Source organism: Pogoniulus pusillus, chromosome 6 (genome assembly GCF_015220805.1).
Source record: "Pogoniulus pusillus isolate bPogPus1 chromosome 6, bPogPus1.pri, whole genome shotgun sequence".
Classification (NCBI taxonomy): Eukaryota; Metazoa; Chordata; class Aves; order Piciformes; family Lybiidae; genus Pogoniulus; species Pogoniulus pusillus.
The window spans coordinates 13,979,243-13,998,623 of NC_087269.1; the positions used below are offsets into that span (position 1 = coordinate 13,979,243).

Below are 19,381 nucleotides of genomic sequence, written 5' to 3' on the forward strand. Positions count from 1 at the left end.
GCTTTACTGTGTTACCTTAATACTTCTGAAGATATTTTCATGAGCTTAGTTCCCCACTACAATTCATGCACTGCAAAGAACACAATCATGGCACATGCCATACCATTATCTCTAGATCTATACATGACAAGTTTCTCAAACCTGCATCTTACAGCTGCAGCTGTTTTCTTTCAGGCTGAGAAGGAAGCAGCAAGAGCTCATACATACAACACACCTGTTTCCATGCTATATCAATATACTGCCTCATGATGTATGCCAGGCCTTTGCTAACCTACATTCACCCTGGGAAAAAAAAAAGGGAAAAAAAAAACAAACAACAGGCTTTTATTTCAGGAAAACACAAACTGTAGTCTCTCTGTACTGATCAAGCATCATAACCACAGAATCACACAGAACTCTCAGGGTTGGAAGGCACCTCAAGATTCATCTAGTTCCAACTCCCCTGCCATGGGCAAGGACACCTCACACTATATCAGGTTGTCCAGAGCCACATCCAGTCTGGCCTCAAAAACATCCAGGGATGGGGCTTCTATCACCTCCCTGGGCAACCTGTTCCTGTGTCTCAGCACCCTCATGGTGAAGAACTTCTTCCTAATGTCTAATCTAAATCTACCCTCCTCTAGCTTGGATCCATTCCCCCTAGTCCTATCATTATCTAACACCCTAAAAATTCCCTCACCAGCTTTCTTGTAGGCCTCTTCAGATGCTAGAAGGCCACAATAAGGTCTCCTCAGAGCATTCTCTTCTCCAGACTGAAGAACCCAAATTCTCTCAGTCTGTCTCCACAGGAGAGGAGCTTCAGCCCTCTGATCATTCTCACGGCCCTTCTCTGGACACATTCCAGCATTTATGTATCTTTCTTGTAATATGGGCTCCAGAACTGGACACAGTGCTCCAGGTGGGGTTTCACCAAAGTGGAGAAGCCAGGGAAAATCACTACTTCTGACCTGCTGGGCCACACTTCTCTTGATGCAGCCCAGTATACAGTCGGCTTTCTGGGTTACGAGTGTACACTGGCAGCTCATATTGAGCTTCTCATCTACAAGCACCCCCAATAACACTGCAGTACTGAAAGAGTTAACAATTGTAATAAGTCCTGGATAAGTTTTCTGTATGAAGTTTCTCTTCCCCTTCTTTTGAACTGAAGTATAAATTTGTTCTGCCATGAGAGATTCCCATTATCCTCATGAACCATGACAAGCTAAGGTCATTAAATTGTGCAGAGTTTCATTTTCAAGGTTTGCAGGTTTAGGTTTTAAAAACAAAACAAAACCCAAAAAACCTCAAACTAACAAAGTTGGAATTTGTGGTCATGGTCAAACAGCGATAAAAATCAAGACCAGATAAAGCCACAAATAACATTTTTTGAGACTTGTGAGCTTGGCTTCATTGAGGGAGGGGAGGCAGTGCCATTTAATCAAAAGCACAAAGCACTGAGTGTTTGTAACAGCGAACAGAGAAGTCAAGGCTCAAAGAGGGCTGAAATTCAATGCAGGACTGCTTTTCTAAAGCACAGCCCAAGTGCAGAAGAGATGGAAATAAAGGACATAAGTTTGCCTGCAAGTGTTCCTTACAAAAATACATCACTTGCAATGAGATGTGCTTTGCAACTGCAGTACATAGTAACAATTATTTAGGACAACAGTAGTTGCTAGAGGAGTCTTCTGCTCAGCCATCGCCACCTGAAAATGATCAGACTCAGCAGGAATATAACTACACCTTACTCTCCCCTTAACTTCAACCAGCAAAGCGTATCTGTGATAACTAAAAAGTTGGCTTGTCATTCAAGAGATAAGAATATAGCTCTTAGCATAGCTTTCAAAGTAAACAATCTTCTAACATGTGAAAGTGATTGGATCTTATCCAAGAAGTTCCTGCTTGGTTTTTTTTCCCCTTGCTTCTTGTTCAGAGCGGAATCACAAACTTTACTTAAGTTGTTTCAGTTTTTAAGGTTATTTTGAAGTATCAAAGAGACTCTACAGACTTTTTTTTTTTTAACAACCAAAGAGAACAGCATTAAGGTAAATAGACCAGAGTCAAACTATGCTCATTGTTGCTGCATTTCACACATGTTCCAAATGGCACAGTCAGAGCTTGAGCAAAACGAAACCTTTCATCATGTAAAATAATGCTGTTGTACCACAGCCTCCCTCATTGCCCTGATGGGCTTCAGAAGAACCACACCTTCAAATACTTCACAATTTAAAAGTTTTAACATCTGACCAGGGAATTCCTATAAAAGACTATGGAAGAAAGATGACAGCAGGAACTCACCACTGAGCTCTGCATAGTGAGCACATTAGAGCAGGGGAAATTCTTTAGCAGAAAAAAACCCTAAAGGCTGCTGAGCACTAAGGACTTGATTATGCAGAGAATCATAGAATCAACCAGGTTGGAAGAGGCTTCCAAGATCATCTAGTCCAACCTATCCCCCAGCCCTAGCCAGTCAACTAGACCATGGCACTAAGTGCCTCATCCAGGCTTCTCTTGAAGACCTCCAGGGACGGTGCCTCTACTACCTCCCTGGGCAGCCCATTCCAATGCCAATCACTCTCTCTGGCAAGAACTTCCTCCTAACATCCAGCCTATACCTACCCCAGCACAACTTGAGACTGTGTCCCCTTGTTCTATTGCTGGTTGCCTGGGAGAAGAGGCCACCCCCCACCTGGCTACAATGTGCTTTCAGGTAGTTGTAGACAGCAATGAGGTCACCCCTGAGCCTCCTCTTCTCCAGGCTAAACAACCCCAGCTCCCTCAGCCTCTCCTCATCGGGTGTCACAAGGGAAATTGCTTTGCAGATTGTGAATCTGAGAGGGGACAGCTTGTGGGAGGAAAGCAGAACTGGATAGGTCAGATGTAGCAGGAGGACTGAGAACTCTGCAGAGCTATGTAGTGAGTGAGCAAGTGTACACTACATTAGAAAATGGCCATGTCTAGCCACGCTCAACTGGTATTGCCCTGAGATAGAGTCTGCCTGATTACAAGCCTTACCTTTAAATGAATCATCTTGACAGAACTAACCTGAGCTCTATGATTAGCCAAAAGATTTCAGCCTGGCAAAGTTCATTCAGAGGAGACAAATGATCAATAAATTTGTACCAAAATAAAATGAAGGCTTGATCACTTGCTTCAACAGCATAACTTCCTTGTATAGAGAGCACAGAACAGCTGGTAATACCTGGTGACAGCACAGAGCTACTTGCTGAAGGACATGAAGCTGTATGGAAAAAAAACCACAAAAATTCAGCTCTTCTGTGATATTTTAGGGGGCCTCTGGAGGTCTCTTGTCCAGTGTCCTATTCTAAATAACAGCATTTGTCAATATTAGGCCAGGGCTTCTGAAACTTTGTTGAGCTAAGTTCTGAACTTTTCCAGGAATAGAGATCCACCACCTCTGTTATAATCTCTTCCCTGTCCTTTTCCACCATCAGTGTGAGCAAATTCTCCCTGAAGCCCTCATAGAACCTTCCATACTACAAGAAAGAGCTGCAGGCCCTTGTAATATTTGAGCCTGACTCTACTACTTTGTAATTACCCTCCCATTAGACTACCCTGCATCTTCTCAAGATAAACCCACAAGCCCTAACTCCCTCCATCTCTCCTTGTAGCTCTTATGCTTAAGGACCCCAACCACCCTGAACTGTCTCCAGTTTTTCAGCATCTCTGCAACTAGGAAGTCCAAAACAGGATACAGCATTTTAAGTGAGGCCTCCCCTCTGTTACAAAAGAGGTAGTAACTTCCTTTAATCTCCTCATGCTCTTCCTAAGGTAACTCAGCATATGGTTTGCCTATTGCATGATGAGCATAGTGCTGGCTCATAGTCAACTTCACATTCAAAGAAAGTCATCAATTTATGATTCATACACTGGGTTTTTTAATAATGTAAATAGAGAGCTCAAAACCCAGAAGCTAGAATCTATTAACATATATTTGAGCAGTGCCTTTTAAGAGTCATGGTGGAAAGTCAAAACCAGTATGGATAAGCAGAAGATAATACAGGAGGCCTTTAGAAGTTCATGTCAGACTACTATGCATGGGCACAACCACTCCTTTCAGTCTAAAAACAGTTCATTGGCTTTGAGGCAAAAAAAGATGAGACTGCATTAGTGCAGGAAACCAAACAAGGAAAGTCTCTGCCCTGAGTGCCAGCTTAGTCACTGAGAAGTTTGTCCTGAACTACCCTTGCAAATCCTGTTTCGCTCTGCAGACCTCTTCTCACCCATGGAAAGGGTGAGACAAACAAGCAAGTGCTTTGGAAGCTGCTTAAAATGCAAGTAGAAAGCCCAGAAGCTTCTCTATTAAAGAGACAGGTATGAGAGCCTACACTGAACTAGAAAATGTAAAGGGCTCCAAAAACTCTCCTATGTAAGTTAACCTAACATACTATATATTGTTTTACATATGAGAGACTTTAGACTCAGATGTTTTCTTTAGATCCTGTATTCAACACAGAAAATGTGAGAACACAAGTGGGCACTGCATGGTCAGTATATCAAAAAAAGGCAAGATGGTAACCTCCAACAATGGCAGAAAAAATGGCAATCACAAGGATTTAGGTGCTTAGCAGTAACAGTAAGCCCAAATTTAGATGGCAGCTGGGGACGACAGCTACATAGCAAAGGTTTAAAAAACAATAAAATCAATGCTTGTGTCATTTTAAACTGCAAGAAGAGACACTCCCAATATGAAGCCAAGCAATAATCTGTGCTGGCACTGGTCTCTGTCAGTGAATATTTAGAGAAAAATACCCAAGAGCTGCCTCTGCCTCAGAGATCTGTCACAAAGGTTGTCAGAGCAATCCTGTTTCCTGCAGACCTTTCTTCCTTTGGGAGTCATCCAGCTGACTGAAAAGCTGCAGCAAAAGCAGAAGTTACTCAGAAATTTATTAACTAGTAGAGCAAGTACCAAATGTTACAAATTCAATAATCATTGACTTTGAAGGTATTTTACTTGTAAAAGACCTCAAACTCAGTTTTAAAAAAGTTCCTCAAATCTTTTGACTCAGATCTCATGATGCTGGGAAGTGCCTTTGAAGTAATTTATGCACTCAACCATTCCAGAGATCTTCCATGCTCACACTGCAAACACATTCAATCTACTGTGTGCTAGTTTGAAGCAGGCTAGAATGTTTTGGTGAGAGAAAGTAGATAATTTCGCTGTGAAAAGGAAAACAATTGGGATGTCAACTTCTCTCAGTCTCGCTGAGAAGTATGGGATCAAGAAGGGTAAACATTACATAACATTCACCATTTTTCTCACTCTGCTTCTGGCTTTAGACGAAGCTACATCTCCTTAACCTCACTGCCACTAACCTTGCTCCTTAACCTCTTGGCTGCACCTCTTTCTTTCTCAGGATTGGGGTAAGGTTGAGAGGGACAGGGGGAGGTGCTGGGGTGGTTGAGAGCCCCTCCTGGGGACTCAGGTTTCTGGGAGGGGAGTTGTGTTTCTGTATTACTTTTTACTTGTTATATTTCTGTATATAACTGTATATACTGTAAATATCTGCTTGTATATTGTGCTAGCTGTAAATAAATAGCTTCATTTATATTCCCAGAGCCCGTCTGAGTTAGCTGGGGCATTTCTAAAGTGTGGGGAGACAGAATAGAAGCCAAACCACCACATACTGGTATAAACAAAACCCAGAAAAAGTAGTACAATATGACATTTTTCAGACACCCTGGTTCCCAGTTTTCTAGCAAGTCTCCATCTGCATTAATGATTACCAATGGTCAACTCCTTAGCCTGCCCAGCCTTGGCACGTCTTGTGACTTCTGCATTTTATCATCTCAGCAACTCCTTGTTTAGGTATATAGCTGCTGCTCAACTGCAGACACCAAAAGAAGTGATTTTGCCTTCTGAGAAAACTGCATCTTTTTTGAGAGTTATAGTCCTTCTGCTGAGAAGTGCAACCTTATCACATGGGTGCTCCCCAGCTGTTTCAGGGTAAACAAATGAAGTCTTCTCACTGAGAGAAGGTGAAACCAACAACATGAGAAAGCAAGAGAGCCACTGGACAGGCTTCTGTGCTAGTTTGAAGCTAGCTAGAATGTTTTGGTAAGAAGGATTAGATCACAGGCTGTGAATGGGAAACAATGGTGATTTCTACTTCACTCATAGGCTTGCTGAGATGTATAAGAACAAGAGTATAAACATAGATAAGGCATTTGGGTACTGCTGGGCTCTGGGCATTTTCTCTCTAACCTCACCCTCTGTCTCTCTAATTAATCCACCTGCTTCCTAACCCCCCTAGCCAACCTCCATTCTTCCTTGGGGCACAAGGCAATGTCTGGGGTAAGGCTGAGGGGTAGGAGAAGGTGGAAGGGCTGTTGGGAGCCCCTCCTGGGGACTCAGGTTTCTGGGAATCATAGAATCAACCAGGTTGGAAGAGACCTCAAAGATCATCCAGTCCAACCTATCACCCAGCCCTAGCCAGTCAACTAGACCATGGCACTGAGTGCCTCATCCAGTCTTTTCTTGAAGACCCCCAGGGACGGTGCCTCCACCACCTCCCTGGGCAGCCCATTCCAATGGGAAATCACTCTCTCTGTGAAAAACTTCTTCCTAACATCCAGCCTATACCTACCCTGGCACAACTTGAGACTGTGTCCCCTTGTTCTATTGCTGGTTACCTGGGAGAAGAGGCCAACCCCCACCTGGCTACAATGTCCCTTCAGGTAGTTGTAGACAGTAATAAGATCACCTCTGAGCCTCCTCTTCTCCAGGCTAAACAGGCCCAGTTCTCTCAACCTCTCCTCATAGGATTTGTGTTCCAGGCCCCTCACCAGCTTCGTTGCCCTTCTCTGGACATGTTCCAGTACCTCAACATCTTTCTTGAATTGAGGGGCCCAGAACTGGACACAGTACTCAAGGTGTGGCCTGACCAGTGCTGAGTACAGGGGAAGAATAACCTCCCTTGTCCTGCTGGCCACACTATTCCTGATGCAGGCCAGGATGCCATTGGCTCTCTTGGCCACCTGGGCACACTGCTGGCTCATCTTCAGCTTACTATCTATCAGTACCCCCAGGTCCCTTTCCTCCTGGCTGCTCTCCAGCCACTCAGTCCCCAGCCTATAGCGCTGCTTGGGGTTATTGTGGCCAAAGTGCAGAACCCTGCACTTGGCCTTGTTAAATCTCATCTCATTGGCCTCTGCCCACCCATCCAGCCTGTCCAGGTCCCTCTGCAGGGCTCTCCTACCTTCCAACAGATCAACACCTGCTCCTAGCTTGGTGTCATCTGCAAACTTACTGATGCTGGACTCAATGCCCTCGTCCAGATCATCAATAAAGATATTGAACAGGACTGGGCCCAGCACTGATCCTTGGGGAACACCACTTGTGATTGGCTGCCAACTGGACGTGGCACCATTCACCACCACTCTCTGAGCTCTGCCATCCAGCCAGTTCTTGATCCAGCACAGAGTGAATCTGTCCAAACCATGAGCTGCCAGCTTGGCTAGGAGCTTCTTGTGGCAGACAGTGTCAAAGGCTTTGCTGAAGTCCAAGTAGACTACATCCACAGCCTTCCCCACATTCACCAGGCGGGTAACCTGATCATAAAAGGAGATCAGGTTGGTGAGGCAGGACCTGCCCTTCCTAAACCCATGCTGGCTGGGCCTGATCCCTTGGCTATCCTGTAGGTGCTTTGTGATGGCACCCAAGATGACCTGTTCCATGACCTTGCCTGGCACTGAGGTCAGGCTCACAGGTCTGTAGTTTTCTGGCTCCTCCTTACGACCCTTCTTGTGTATGGGAATCACATTGGCCAGCTTCCAGTCTTCAGGGACCTCTCCAGTGAGCCAGGACTGCTGATAAATGATGGAGAGTGGCTTGGCCAGCTCAGCTGCCAGCTCTCTCAGCACCCTAGGGTGGATCCCATCCGGTCCCATGGACTTGTGAGGATCCAAGTGACTTAGCAGATCCCTTACTGCTTCCTCATGGATTAGAGGGGGACTGTACTGGTCCCTGACTCCATCCACCACTTCAGGAGTCCAGCTGTCCTGGAGACAACCTGTCCCACTAGTGAAGATTGAGGCAAAGAAGGTGTTAAGCACCTCTGCCTTTTCCTCATCCTTTGTCACTCTATTCCCCTCTCTATCTAACAAGGACTGGAGGTTGTCCTTGGCCCTTCTCTTGCTATTCATATATTTAAAGAAACACTTTTTATTTTCCTTGGCAGCTGTGGCCAGCCTGAGCTCCAAGTGGGCTTTTGCCTCTCTAATTTTTCCTCTACAAGACCTAGCAACCTCCTTGAACTTCTCCTGGGACACCTCCCCTCTTTTCCAAAGGTGATACACTCTCTTTTTAATCTTTAATTCCTTCAGCAGCTCCCTGCCCATCCAGCCTGGCTGCCTCCCTCGTCGGCTCATCTTCCGGCTCAGTGGCACTGCCTGCTCCTGTGCCTTCAGGAGTTCTTTCTTGAAGCAGGTCCAACCTTCCTGGACCCCTTTGTTTCTAAGGGCTATTTCCCAAGGAACTTTCTGAATTAGTTCCTTAAATAGGAGGGCTATTGTGTTTCTGTATTACCTTTTACCCTGTATATTTCAGTATATAAATGTATATACTGTAAATATCTGCTTGTCTCTTGTGCTAGCTGTAAATAATAAGCTTCATTCCATTTCCAGAGACAGCTGAGTCTAGTCTGGGTGATTTCCAAAGTAGGGGGGGGGGGGGCATAACACCCAAACCACCACAGCTTCCTATGATTACTAACTGTTCTGTATCTTTGGATTTTAAATACTGGGGATTTGGAGTTACCTGAAGGGCAGTTGGGTTTTGTCTCCAGCAAGCTAGGCTGATGGAAGGAACACACTCTTTTGGATTCCCACACAAAGGTAATTCCTAAGATTCGACTGAGCACTGATAGGACAAGTGTCACACCCTGTGAGAGATATGGCCCATGAGGAGGAGAGGAGGAAAAAGCCAAGCAGCATATTTAGCCCTGTAGTACCTGACTGGAAGACGTATCTGGCTAAGCCTTGCATTAGCTCTGCTGGCCAAGTAGGTGGTGCCGACTCCCCTGTTTCTCTCTTTAGTCGAAATGTCAGCTCAAATCCAAAGCCACTTGGTCCATCTGTTCCTGTAAACCTGCAGGGAATGAAAAATAGTCACAACATACTTCTTACAACCAGAGCAAGCTTCAATATTAAGACCAGGGAAAACATGTTAAGTGCTCTCAAAGGGAAGAGAAGTTTAGAAATTCTCTGATTTCATTCTACTCCAAATGGCCTAACATTGTTAGGGTGGCTGATGTAACACAATTTCCAAGATAACTATCACAGTGGTGTTTTCAGTCAGAATAATACAGCCTTGGAACCATGATTTACTTCCTGGAACCTGTGGGATTTTCAGCAACCAGAATTTGTTTTTTAAAACATCCTATGTTTTGTACTGACAGCTAAATGGGAACACCAAACAAAGGGCATAATAGAAAATAATGTTATTCCACCCACATGAACTGAAATTTAAATGCACTGAGAAGTGAGATGCAACTGAAATACTGGGTAATAGTTTTCTGGGTTGGAACAGTTGAATATTTTGATGTACAGCACACTATTTCTGCACAGCAGATGATCAGCAGGGGAGACAGAAACAAGAAGATGCAGGCAGAAACAAATAACCTCTCACACAGTGCCCTAATTCTTATTTTCTCCAATATATGCTTGCACACATTCTCTTTGTATATCTAGGAGTACAACAGTAGAAAAGCACTGAATATTGGAAATACTGTCAAAGAATCACTAGTTTGGCCATTTCCCCATTCAACAGAGATAGGTGTTAATTTGTTTGGTTTGGCCAGATAGAGCCTACCCAGGAGAATGAAGTCATAACTGACATACAAGGCTAAAACATAAAGGAGTAAATAGAGGATACCTCACATTACTCTTTGCTTCAGCAAAACTAGTCCTTGACAATTCTTTTAAAAATACAGGAAATTTCCTGTTACAAGCCTCCAACAGGTAAAAGTGCCACATTTGCCTGTGGAAAACAAGCAATCTCATGGACAAATACATAAGCTTGCAAACTTAAAAGCAAGTTGGGGATGTCTGTGTCCTTTCTATAAGCATCACTGCAGCACTCATTTGCTGTGGCTGTTTCATAAAGGAAGAGGGAAGAAGGAAAGACTCATGCTGATCATAAAGACAGAAGGCTTCTCAAGCTAGTGTCATTTTACAAGTTCAGATCTCCAATACCTGTAAATTCTTTGGAGAACCCTTTACAAATGCCTTGAATGCTGGTACCTTGCTGGCACACACAAAAGGTCCAGAGTACAAAGCATTAATGTTGTACCACTTCTAAAATCAGTCAGTGACAAGAACACTTTCACTTGAAAAAGCCACAGCTCACCACCAGTGTGATGACCAGCTCAAAGTGCTGGAAGGATTGTTTCCAAAGTAAGGAGTACAGTTTGAAGCAGAAACATTGGATAGCGACCCTGCCTAATGACAAGTGTTAAAACTGATCAGAACTGAGCACTGAGGTTGCTCCTCCATCATGCAATGTAACTATGAGGATTCTTCAAGGAAAGTTTGTAGAAGACTTTCAAGTGATGGAAAAAAAGTAGTTAAGAGGAATTGTAGCCAATGAAGGGTAGAAAGGCTCTGTAGAGGAATTTGGACAGGCTGAATCAGTAGGCCAAAGTCAACTGCACAAGGTTTAACAAGGTCAAGTGTCAGGTCCTATGCTTGGGTCACAACAACCCCAAGCAACACCACAGGTTTGGGGCAAAATGGATGGAAAGCTGCCTGACAGTAAAAGCCTCGGGGGTGCTGCTTGACAGCTAGCTGAACATAAGCCAGCAGGGTGCTCAGGTGACCCTAAAAGCCAACAGCAACCTGGCCTGTATCAGGAATAGTGTGACCTGCAAAAGAAGGGAAGCGATTATGCCCCTGCACTTAGCATGGCGAGGCCACACCTTGAATACTGTGTTCAGTTTTGGGCTTCTCATCACAAGAAGGAAATGGGGATGCTGGAAAATGTCCAGAGAAGGACAACAAGGCTGGTGAAGGGTCTGGAGAACAAGTCTTATGAGGAGCATCTGAGGTAAATGGAATTATTTAGTCTGGAGAAAAGGAACCTGAGGGGAGACCTTATTGTTCTTTACAACTCCCTGAAAGGAAGTTGTAGTGAGGTGGATGTTGGTCTCTTATCCCTAGTACCAAATAATAGGATGGGAAGAAATGGCCTGCAACTGCACTGGGGAGGTTTAGATTTGATAGCAGGAAAAAATTCTTTACTGAAAGAGTGCTCAGGCATTGGAATAGGCTGTTCAGGGAGGTGGTGGAGTCACTGTTCCTGGAGGTCTCAAAAAAATGTGTAGACGTGGAATTTCAGAACATGGTTTAACAGCCATGGTGGTGTTAGGTCAATGATTAGAGTCTATGATCTTAGAGGTCTTTTCCAACAGAAATAACTCAATAATTTCATAAGGAGGGAATTAGAATACAGAACAACCCAAAATACCACAAGAGCAATTATAATACAACAGTCAAAAAATATCTCAGCTGGGCATCAAGACAGTGATCTGTGACGAAGCATGCACACAGGAAGGAAAACTCAGTATTTTGTATCTGTGTGTGGCCCCAGGTACATAAACTGAACATTCTGCAACCAAGGATTAAGTTTCTGCAACAACACACTTGAATACTTCACAGCTTGGTTTACACCTTGTTTCTAATGAATCCTGCAGTTTTGATTTTTTCAAACATGCCTAAAATACTACAAAAGGAAAAAAAACTGGAGAAAAAAAAGAGGATGTATTGAAAAACCAGTTAGACCTCTGCAATAGAGCAAAGAACATAGCAAATAAAGGCTATTAGTATAAAAATATACAAGCATGTCTACTTCTGTTTCTCTCCATATGATCCTTAACAAAGAATGTGAGAACTATATACTACAGAATCAAGTCCTCTATGGACAGAGCAGAAAACACATTTCAAAATGGTCAACTGGAGCATACAAAACCTCTTTGAAGAAGCAAGCACACCTTTAAGCAACAAGTCAAGTATCACAGTATCACCAAGGTTGGAAGAGACCTCATAGATCATCAAGTCCAACCCTCTGCCACAGAGCTCAAGGCTAGACCATGGCACCAAGTGCCATGTCCAATCCTGCCTTGAACAGCTCCAGGGATGACAACTCCACCAGCTCCCCGGGCAGCCCATTCCAGTGTCCAATGACTCTCTCGGTGAAGAACTTTTTCCTCACCTCGAGCCTAAATTTCCCCTGGTGTAGCTTGAGGCTGTGTCCTCTCGTTCTGGTGCTGGCCATTTGGTTCTTAAAGCAAGAACTTAATGAATAACCAGCGAGCCAGGGAGTGGAAACTGGACATACAGAGAAACCTGAGTTCTGCAGGTCTGCCACAAAGACTAGTACTGGATGGTGATAACCTTGCAATGTGAAGTTGTGCTTTGTACGCTCAGCACCCCTACAGTCATTCACCACTTTCATACATCAGTTAGCAAAGGGAAACAAGAAGTAGTTCCTGAAGGGAGAAACAAAAACATTTCAAAGTGGAGAGTTTTCAAGGACTAATTCCAGGAAAAACAGAAACACATTAGGAATGGGTCAATTTTAAGAAAGATCAAAGTTAAGAAAAGGCCTTCAGGGTGATCTTTGTCTTGGTTCTAATTTAAATTCCCAGAGACTCAAATATATTTGATAGAACCAATAACAATTTTTTTACAGTGTCCTTCCCTCTTCCCCTTTCTTTCCCAAAAGAAAGAAAATGAGATATAGAGAGAGGAAAAGGTAAGCACACACAAATAAACAATCTCACTCTGATTTGCAAGTTAAAAAAAAGACAAGTTTAACAATAAATTAAAAAGGTATCTGAGGTAGGAAAGTTACAAAGCTATAAGGAAGGGAAAAACAAATACAAAATGTGTAAATACAACCAGACTTTGATGGTAATGGTTTTGTCTGCCTCGTGGGTGATGGCCACGTGGTAAAACAAAGAACCAGGAACAGGATGGTGATGCTGGTAAGCGCAGGGAGCACAGAGAGAGCGAAACTGGAAGTCCCCCTGCTTTCATGGATCTTTAGACAGAAAGGAGGAGTGGGCTAACCATCACCTGGTACTGTTCAGACCCACCCCTGGGGAGGGGTCAAGACCACCTAGAGTCAGGTTCAAGGTCACTCCCCCTGGAGGGTTAACCCTGTACAATCTTTCACGTTTAAAATTCTTGGAAAGTAAGATGTCTCCATATTAAATTTCCTCCTGAAACAACACAGCTTTACATCTAATACACATCTAGCTAGAATTTAGTGAAGATTTATTTTTTTCCACTTCACATACTTCTCTGCATCCCAGAAATCACTGTTCTAAAGACAACCATAGGTTCTTTATATGAATCTGTTTGCAATTTACTGAGTAACAGAAGTGTCCTAATGAATATCCATCAAACGCAAGGGAAGATGAGCATTTAGGAGAACATTCCTGGTCAGCAACATACAAGTAGTCAACAAAGCAGTAAAACTGTCAGGCAATATTACTTACATGATTTTTGGGACAGTAATGAAAGAGACTCTAAAGCAGAGAAGAACTACTAGAAGATAAATACAACAAAAAGAAACAAGCAATAAGATTCTTCCCCACTAAAAAAAAAGTACCTTCTAAAAACCACACAAATATCTGCAACTCTCAAATTATAAACAGTTAAATCTTAGGAAAAGCCTATTTGCATGCCAGAGGCTTGCATTTAAAGATAGATTTGTAAATGTTTTTGAGCAGTTAATGGCCACATGTTGCTGAAAACACCCTGCTTTGTTACAGCAAAAATTCAAATACAAGCACCTGTACTGTGCATCTGCTCTGAGGTAGCAGTCTATAAAGTAAAAAAGTGTTTGATCTGTTGAGTTTTAGATTGGTAACATGTTTTTTGAAGAAACTGTGATACTTGTGGCTTTAAAAGCTTGTAATAATTTTAGAAACCCTTCTTGTTTAATTCAGACAAGTCTTTCAGAAAAAGAAATACTAATCATAGAATCATCCAGCTTGGAAGAGACCTCCAAGATCATCCAGTCCAACCTATCCCTCAGCCCTATCCAGTCAACTAGACCATGGCACTAGGTGCCTCATCCAGGCTTTTCTTGAACACCTCCAGGGACAGAGCCTTCACCACCTCCCTGGGCTGCCCATTCCAATGGCAATCACTCTCTCTGTGAAGAACTTCCTCCTAACATCCAGCCTATACCTACCCCGGCACAACTTGAGACTGTGTCCCCTTATTCTATTGCTGGTTGCCTGGGAGAAGAGGCCAACCCTCACCTGGCTACAATGTCCCTTCTGGTAGTTGTAGACAGAAATGAGATCACCCCTGAGCCTCCTCTTCTCTAGGCTAAACAGCCCCAGCTCTCTCAGCCTCTCCTCATTAGGATTTGTGAATGGTTGTTTTCTGTTAGTATTTTTGCCAAAGCTTTTATTATTTGAAAAAAAGCCTTGTATTTGAGAGTAAGCTGAATGTAGTTTTGACAGCTGACATAAAATTTCCCTCAATGCACAATGGACCATAACCCAGGATCATCAGAGCTCCTAGATGAGGTTTGGAAGATGTACATGAGAATGGAGACAGATGACAGTTTCAGAAAGTAACCCTCTAACCCTGCCACATGCTTCTGGTCTAATGAAAAACACAGAGAAGATTCTGGTAGCTGAGTTATGAAGCTTAGCCTCTCTTACATGAGCCCTTTTCACTAGGGAGCAAATGCTTACACTGGTTCCAACTCCAAAATTTGAAAGAGGATGAGGACATGTTGGTTTGCTGGCAGAGAGGTAAGTAGCAGCCACAGCCAGAAAATGCATGGGAAATGAATCTGCCCAGTAAGAATCTCAAGACCTCCAAACACACCTGGTGTAAGAATTAGACCAAGTAAATGGCTTTTTATCACCAACAAGGATGAATAGATTCTTCCCTTCTAGTTGGGCTGTAAGCAGCTTCTTATTCTTCAAAATCACCTCCATCCATTTTTGTCCAAAGCCTTACCAACAAATCAAAAGATGCACCTGTCACAACCAAGAAACTCACCCATGATCAGGGAGTCAATACAGTGAAATTCCCAATAAACAAGTTACTTTATACCAAGGTGATCCATTACTTCCACATGGAAACATGGCAGCTGCCTCCTTGTAGGGCACGTGCCCACTGTTTGGAGGCCGTCAAGAAATTGGACACAAAAACCCCAAACCCACGCTTTGCAGGCTTGTAGATGCTCAAACTCAGGCACCTCACTACAAGCTTCACAAGCTTCACATTTTCACCAAGCTGCCAGAAAATTGCCAGCAAAGTCAGTCACTCATGGTCAACCAATAAACTTTAACAATCCCTAACCAATTCAGTATCAGAAGAGACAGATTGAACATTTCCGCAGAAAACAGTGGGTAGAGGGATGAGAGTAAGCTGTAGATGGAAAAGGTCTGCTAAAGCACACTGATGCCAGGTTTGGAGAAGACCTCCTTCACTCACCTCCCCAAGTTCACTGCCACCTGCACCTGTACTAACTTGTTCCCTTCCAAGCGGGTGGCAAAGCACACACAGCAGGTTAACCTGACCTCAGCTCCTGTGTTAACTGTGAAGGTTACACATTCTTATCACACACTTCTTGCTCCACAGAGGCAAGATTATGGCAGTATTTGGGATTGGTTTCTCAGTAAGCAAAATAGATGGTGATTTGGGTTATGGTTTTGACAAAGGGTTTTTTTTGTTTTGGTTCTTCACTTTCTTTGTGATGTTGGTTTTTTTTGTTTTTGGTTGGTTGGTTTTAAATCTGAAGGTGACCAATTCGGACTACAGCCAATTTAGAACAAAAGCTCTGGATCTCTGTTCAGCATCTCAACATGGAAGTACTTTGCAGGCCATTTTTTTTAGGCAAAACAACTAGAATGCAGCAATCCAAAACTCCTTCAGCTTTACAGTAAGATGAGGAACTGAGATGAAGAGAGTGTGCAGAATGAAAGCCTCAAAATTAATAATTTGGTATCTGTGTATGGCCCCAGGTACATTAATACAAGGCTGCAACACACCATGAAGTTTTTCTACTAACAGATCTGAATATTTCAGTTTGCTTAATACTTTGGTTCTGCTGATCCCAACAGTTTTTGAGTGAAAGTTTATTTTTCAATGCCTCTAAAATACTAAGAAAAAAAAAACCAGAATAAAAAAAGAAGAAAAAAAATCCACATTTTGCCCCAACACTAAGATACTAAGTATGAAGAGACTGCATGGATTGGATTGCAGCCAGCACTACTTCACCCCCTCCAACACAAGGGCACATCAGCTTTATAGGCAAACCAACTGCAAAGCAGCTGGCAAAGTTTTCACAAAACAAACACTGATGGAGAAACCCTTGGCTTGCTGCATGCCCATTGGCACATACCAGATAGTTTTTTATGTCTTGACTGCAGCAGCAATGGAAGGCTCTGATATCTTCCAATTCAAATCAAACTCTATATTTAATATCAAATCCATATTTTGTCGCATGAACAAAAATAAACCTTTTGAATGCCAAGGTCATATATCACATGCCATTCTTTGGATTAAAATTCCCTTTATCTGTTCAGCAAATCAGCTCAGCAGAACAGACCACATTGCAGCACTGCACATACACTGAAGGAGCTTGGCTTGTTCCTTTAATGAGGTAAGAGTTTCACTGATCACGATATTTAGTTCCAGCAAACGAATCCAAAGAAATAGAGGCCTCTTTATTTACAGAGCCATGCAGCCGGGCCCCTGGAGCCCCCCACCATCCTCTGCTCTGCCAGGCCTTCTCCTGAAGCCACACACAGAGAACTGAAAAGCAGCTCCCCTCTGCAGCAGAGTACCCAGGGCGTTTTTCACATCAAATAACTCAGCTTAAGAGGATCAAAAGCCAAACTAGCCCTTTGCTTTAAAAGCAGCTCTGAAAACCTGAGGCTTTTCAGTTTAAATCAAAGCTATTTGCTAATGCATTTTCATTCTCGCATTTGCAAGGAACCAGAGGAGGTTTGCCTCACTGCAGTACAAAATGGCTGTTTTGCTGAAATTCTGCTTTTGAAAGCTTTGCAGTCTGGACAAGGAGCAGAGTGTACTAGGTGTTTATTTTTTGAGAGTTGAAGAGTATGTGTATATAAACATATTCAGTGAACCAACCGCTGAAAAAGGGAGTTTACGTAGGGCAATGCTGGCCCTTTGCTAACATTACTTCAGCCAGAGATCAAGAAGAAAGTTAAGAGTGCATTTTCCAGGTCTACTCCCAGCAGCTCCAGGAAGACAAATCAGGTCTCTTCTGGGAAGTGAAGGCAGGCGTGCAGTACTCTGGGCTAGCTTGTCCCAGCTTCAATTTTCAGCTCCATCTCCACTACTTCTGTGAATTCACTTCAGCTATCTTTTGCTTCAACTCGCTCATTGCATTTCTCCAACGTCTTCTACAAATACAAAGCTTCCTACTTTGCTGCTGCTGAGCTTTTCTGATACCATTTTGAAGGCTCCCGAAATACTGTACCATTACATTTCTAAGCCTGTCATCAAGAAGGGCTGCTGCTACTTCCATCAGAAAACCATTTCAGTCCTACCACCTCACCTCCACGCTTACCACCATTCCCCCCTGCAAAAAAACACCACCTCAAACCAAACACCAAAAAAAAAAAAACCCAAACTAGCAAAAGGTACCACAGTAACTGTCAGTCCACAGCTTTTAGTACTCCAGATGAGCCTATCAGGAGATTCCAAAAGTTGGAGAAGGTGGTTAAACCAGTCTGATGGTCGGTGGCTAAAATCTAATTGATAAGACCAAAGTACTTCAAGTACTCTCACCAGTGGTTTTAACACTGCACAGTTAGTAACCATCACAAAAGATGATCTCGAATGTTGCATCGCAGGAGAAGCCTTCAGCAGGCTGCTACAGCCACCGAGTTGATGCTAGAGCTGATGTGCCCCAAACAAGACTACAGAGAGTCGGTCTTCTGAATTCAAGCTCCAGATGCACTACACAATGCCTTCCCACTATAAGACAATGACTTGCAGACTCCAGAGCTTCAGGGAGGAAAAAAAAACAAAACAGCAACAACAAAAAACCCAAAGGTACCCCGCCTAGTGCTTCCAACATCTTGCCTAACAGGAAATGGTTGTTTTTAGTGCAGGTCTCAAACAATGTTAAGTGTCTCATTCAAGAGCCTGACAGCACACAGGGAAGTCTGTGAAGCAATTTCATAAGAAAACAGTAATCCCCCTACATGAAAGGTTAAAAAGTATGCAGGAAAGTTTTGACCAAACCCCACCTGCTCACTTGCATACTCCCCTGCATTGTCTTGTGGCATTGAAAGAAGCATCAATATTGAAGAAAAACGCATTAAAACATCTGAGAAAAGCAGGGGGTAGTTATCTGGATGTCAGATGGTTATCTCTTCAGAGCACTCAACAGGAAATTCCATGAGGTCTCACCACCCCAGACTTGTGTACAGCACCTTACTGGACTCTTTTCTGACTTGTCTTAAGAAAAAGCTTTATGCATAAGCAGGGAAATACCAATGCAAAACCAACACATGCTCAAAGATTCCTCCTTGCGTAAAATCAAGGTCAGAAAGCGAGTGTCACACAGTACTTGAGATGTCAGTCTACGGCCCACAGCCATTGCTTAGAGCTCGCTCCTGCAGCACATCAACCAAATGTAAGCCCTTTCTAGAAACAACAGTCTACAAACAATTTAAGGCACTATTTCAACATTTAAATCCAAACAGACACAGGGGCATTTGCCCTGCGGTTGTTTGGAGGCAGGTTTCTCAGATTTCTGAAATACTTATGTAGGATCTGCTTAGAAAAATTACACTGAGATAGCTCCAAGTAAAATTTGTGAATCAATTTGTGCTGGCCAATATGAAAGAACTGTGCTTCACTGGTCCATCATTCTGCAGGTGAAGTGCTGTTACAGGGCAGAGGAGGGAAAGGAAACTTAAGTTTCATTCACATATATAAAACACTGATTTCAAACATTTTATATTTGGCTTCTTCAAAACTCAGCTAGAGAGTCACAATTTAGGCTTTGTTTTCAGAAAACTGTTTCTGTAAAAAATGACTGTTGATACAAGAGTAAACTGATGTTTCCCCCTAGACTTTCAGGCAAGAGAGTCAAGTCAACCTTGCTCCTAAATCTGCATACATAACTGTCTTAAGAGCGTCACTTAAACTATGTGGTAACACAGTAGAGGTTTCCAAGTATCTTTAGACATAATCATCACAGAAAAGGTGTGCATTTCATAGATGTAACTGACTAACCACTATTTAGGCATCTAAATCAGTCAGGAACGTGAGAAACACTTGGCACACAATTGTCATTAAAATGTGTTCACACTACAGTCACCTACTGAAAGGCTGGGTGCTTGAGTTTGTTCAGAGAAGTCTGAAAGAGGGG

General features: G+C 43.1%; 1 protein-coding gene across 2 annotated transcripts in view; it reads right to left on the reverse strand.

The window, feature by feature from the left end:
• Positions 1 to 19,381, reverse strand: part of SUFU (SUFU negative regulator of hedgehog signaling) — a 103,285-nt gene that overhangs the window by 63,188 nt on the left and 20,716 nt on the right. For both annotated transcript variants that reach the window (XM_064144491.1, XM_064144492.1), the window contains exon 3: positions 8,949 to 9,085. In XM_064144491.1, the coding sequence (XP_064000561.1) occupies positions 8,949 to 9,085 (137 nt within the window). The remainder of the gene's footprint in view (positions 1 to 8,948; positions 9,086 to 19,381) is intronic.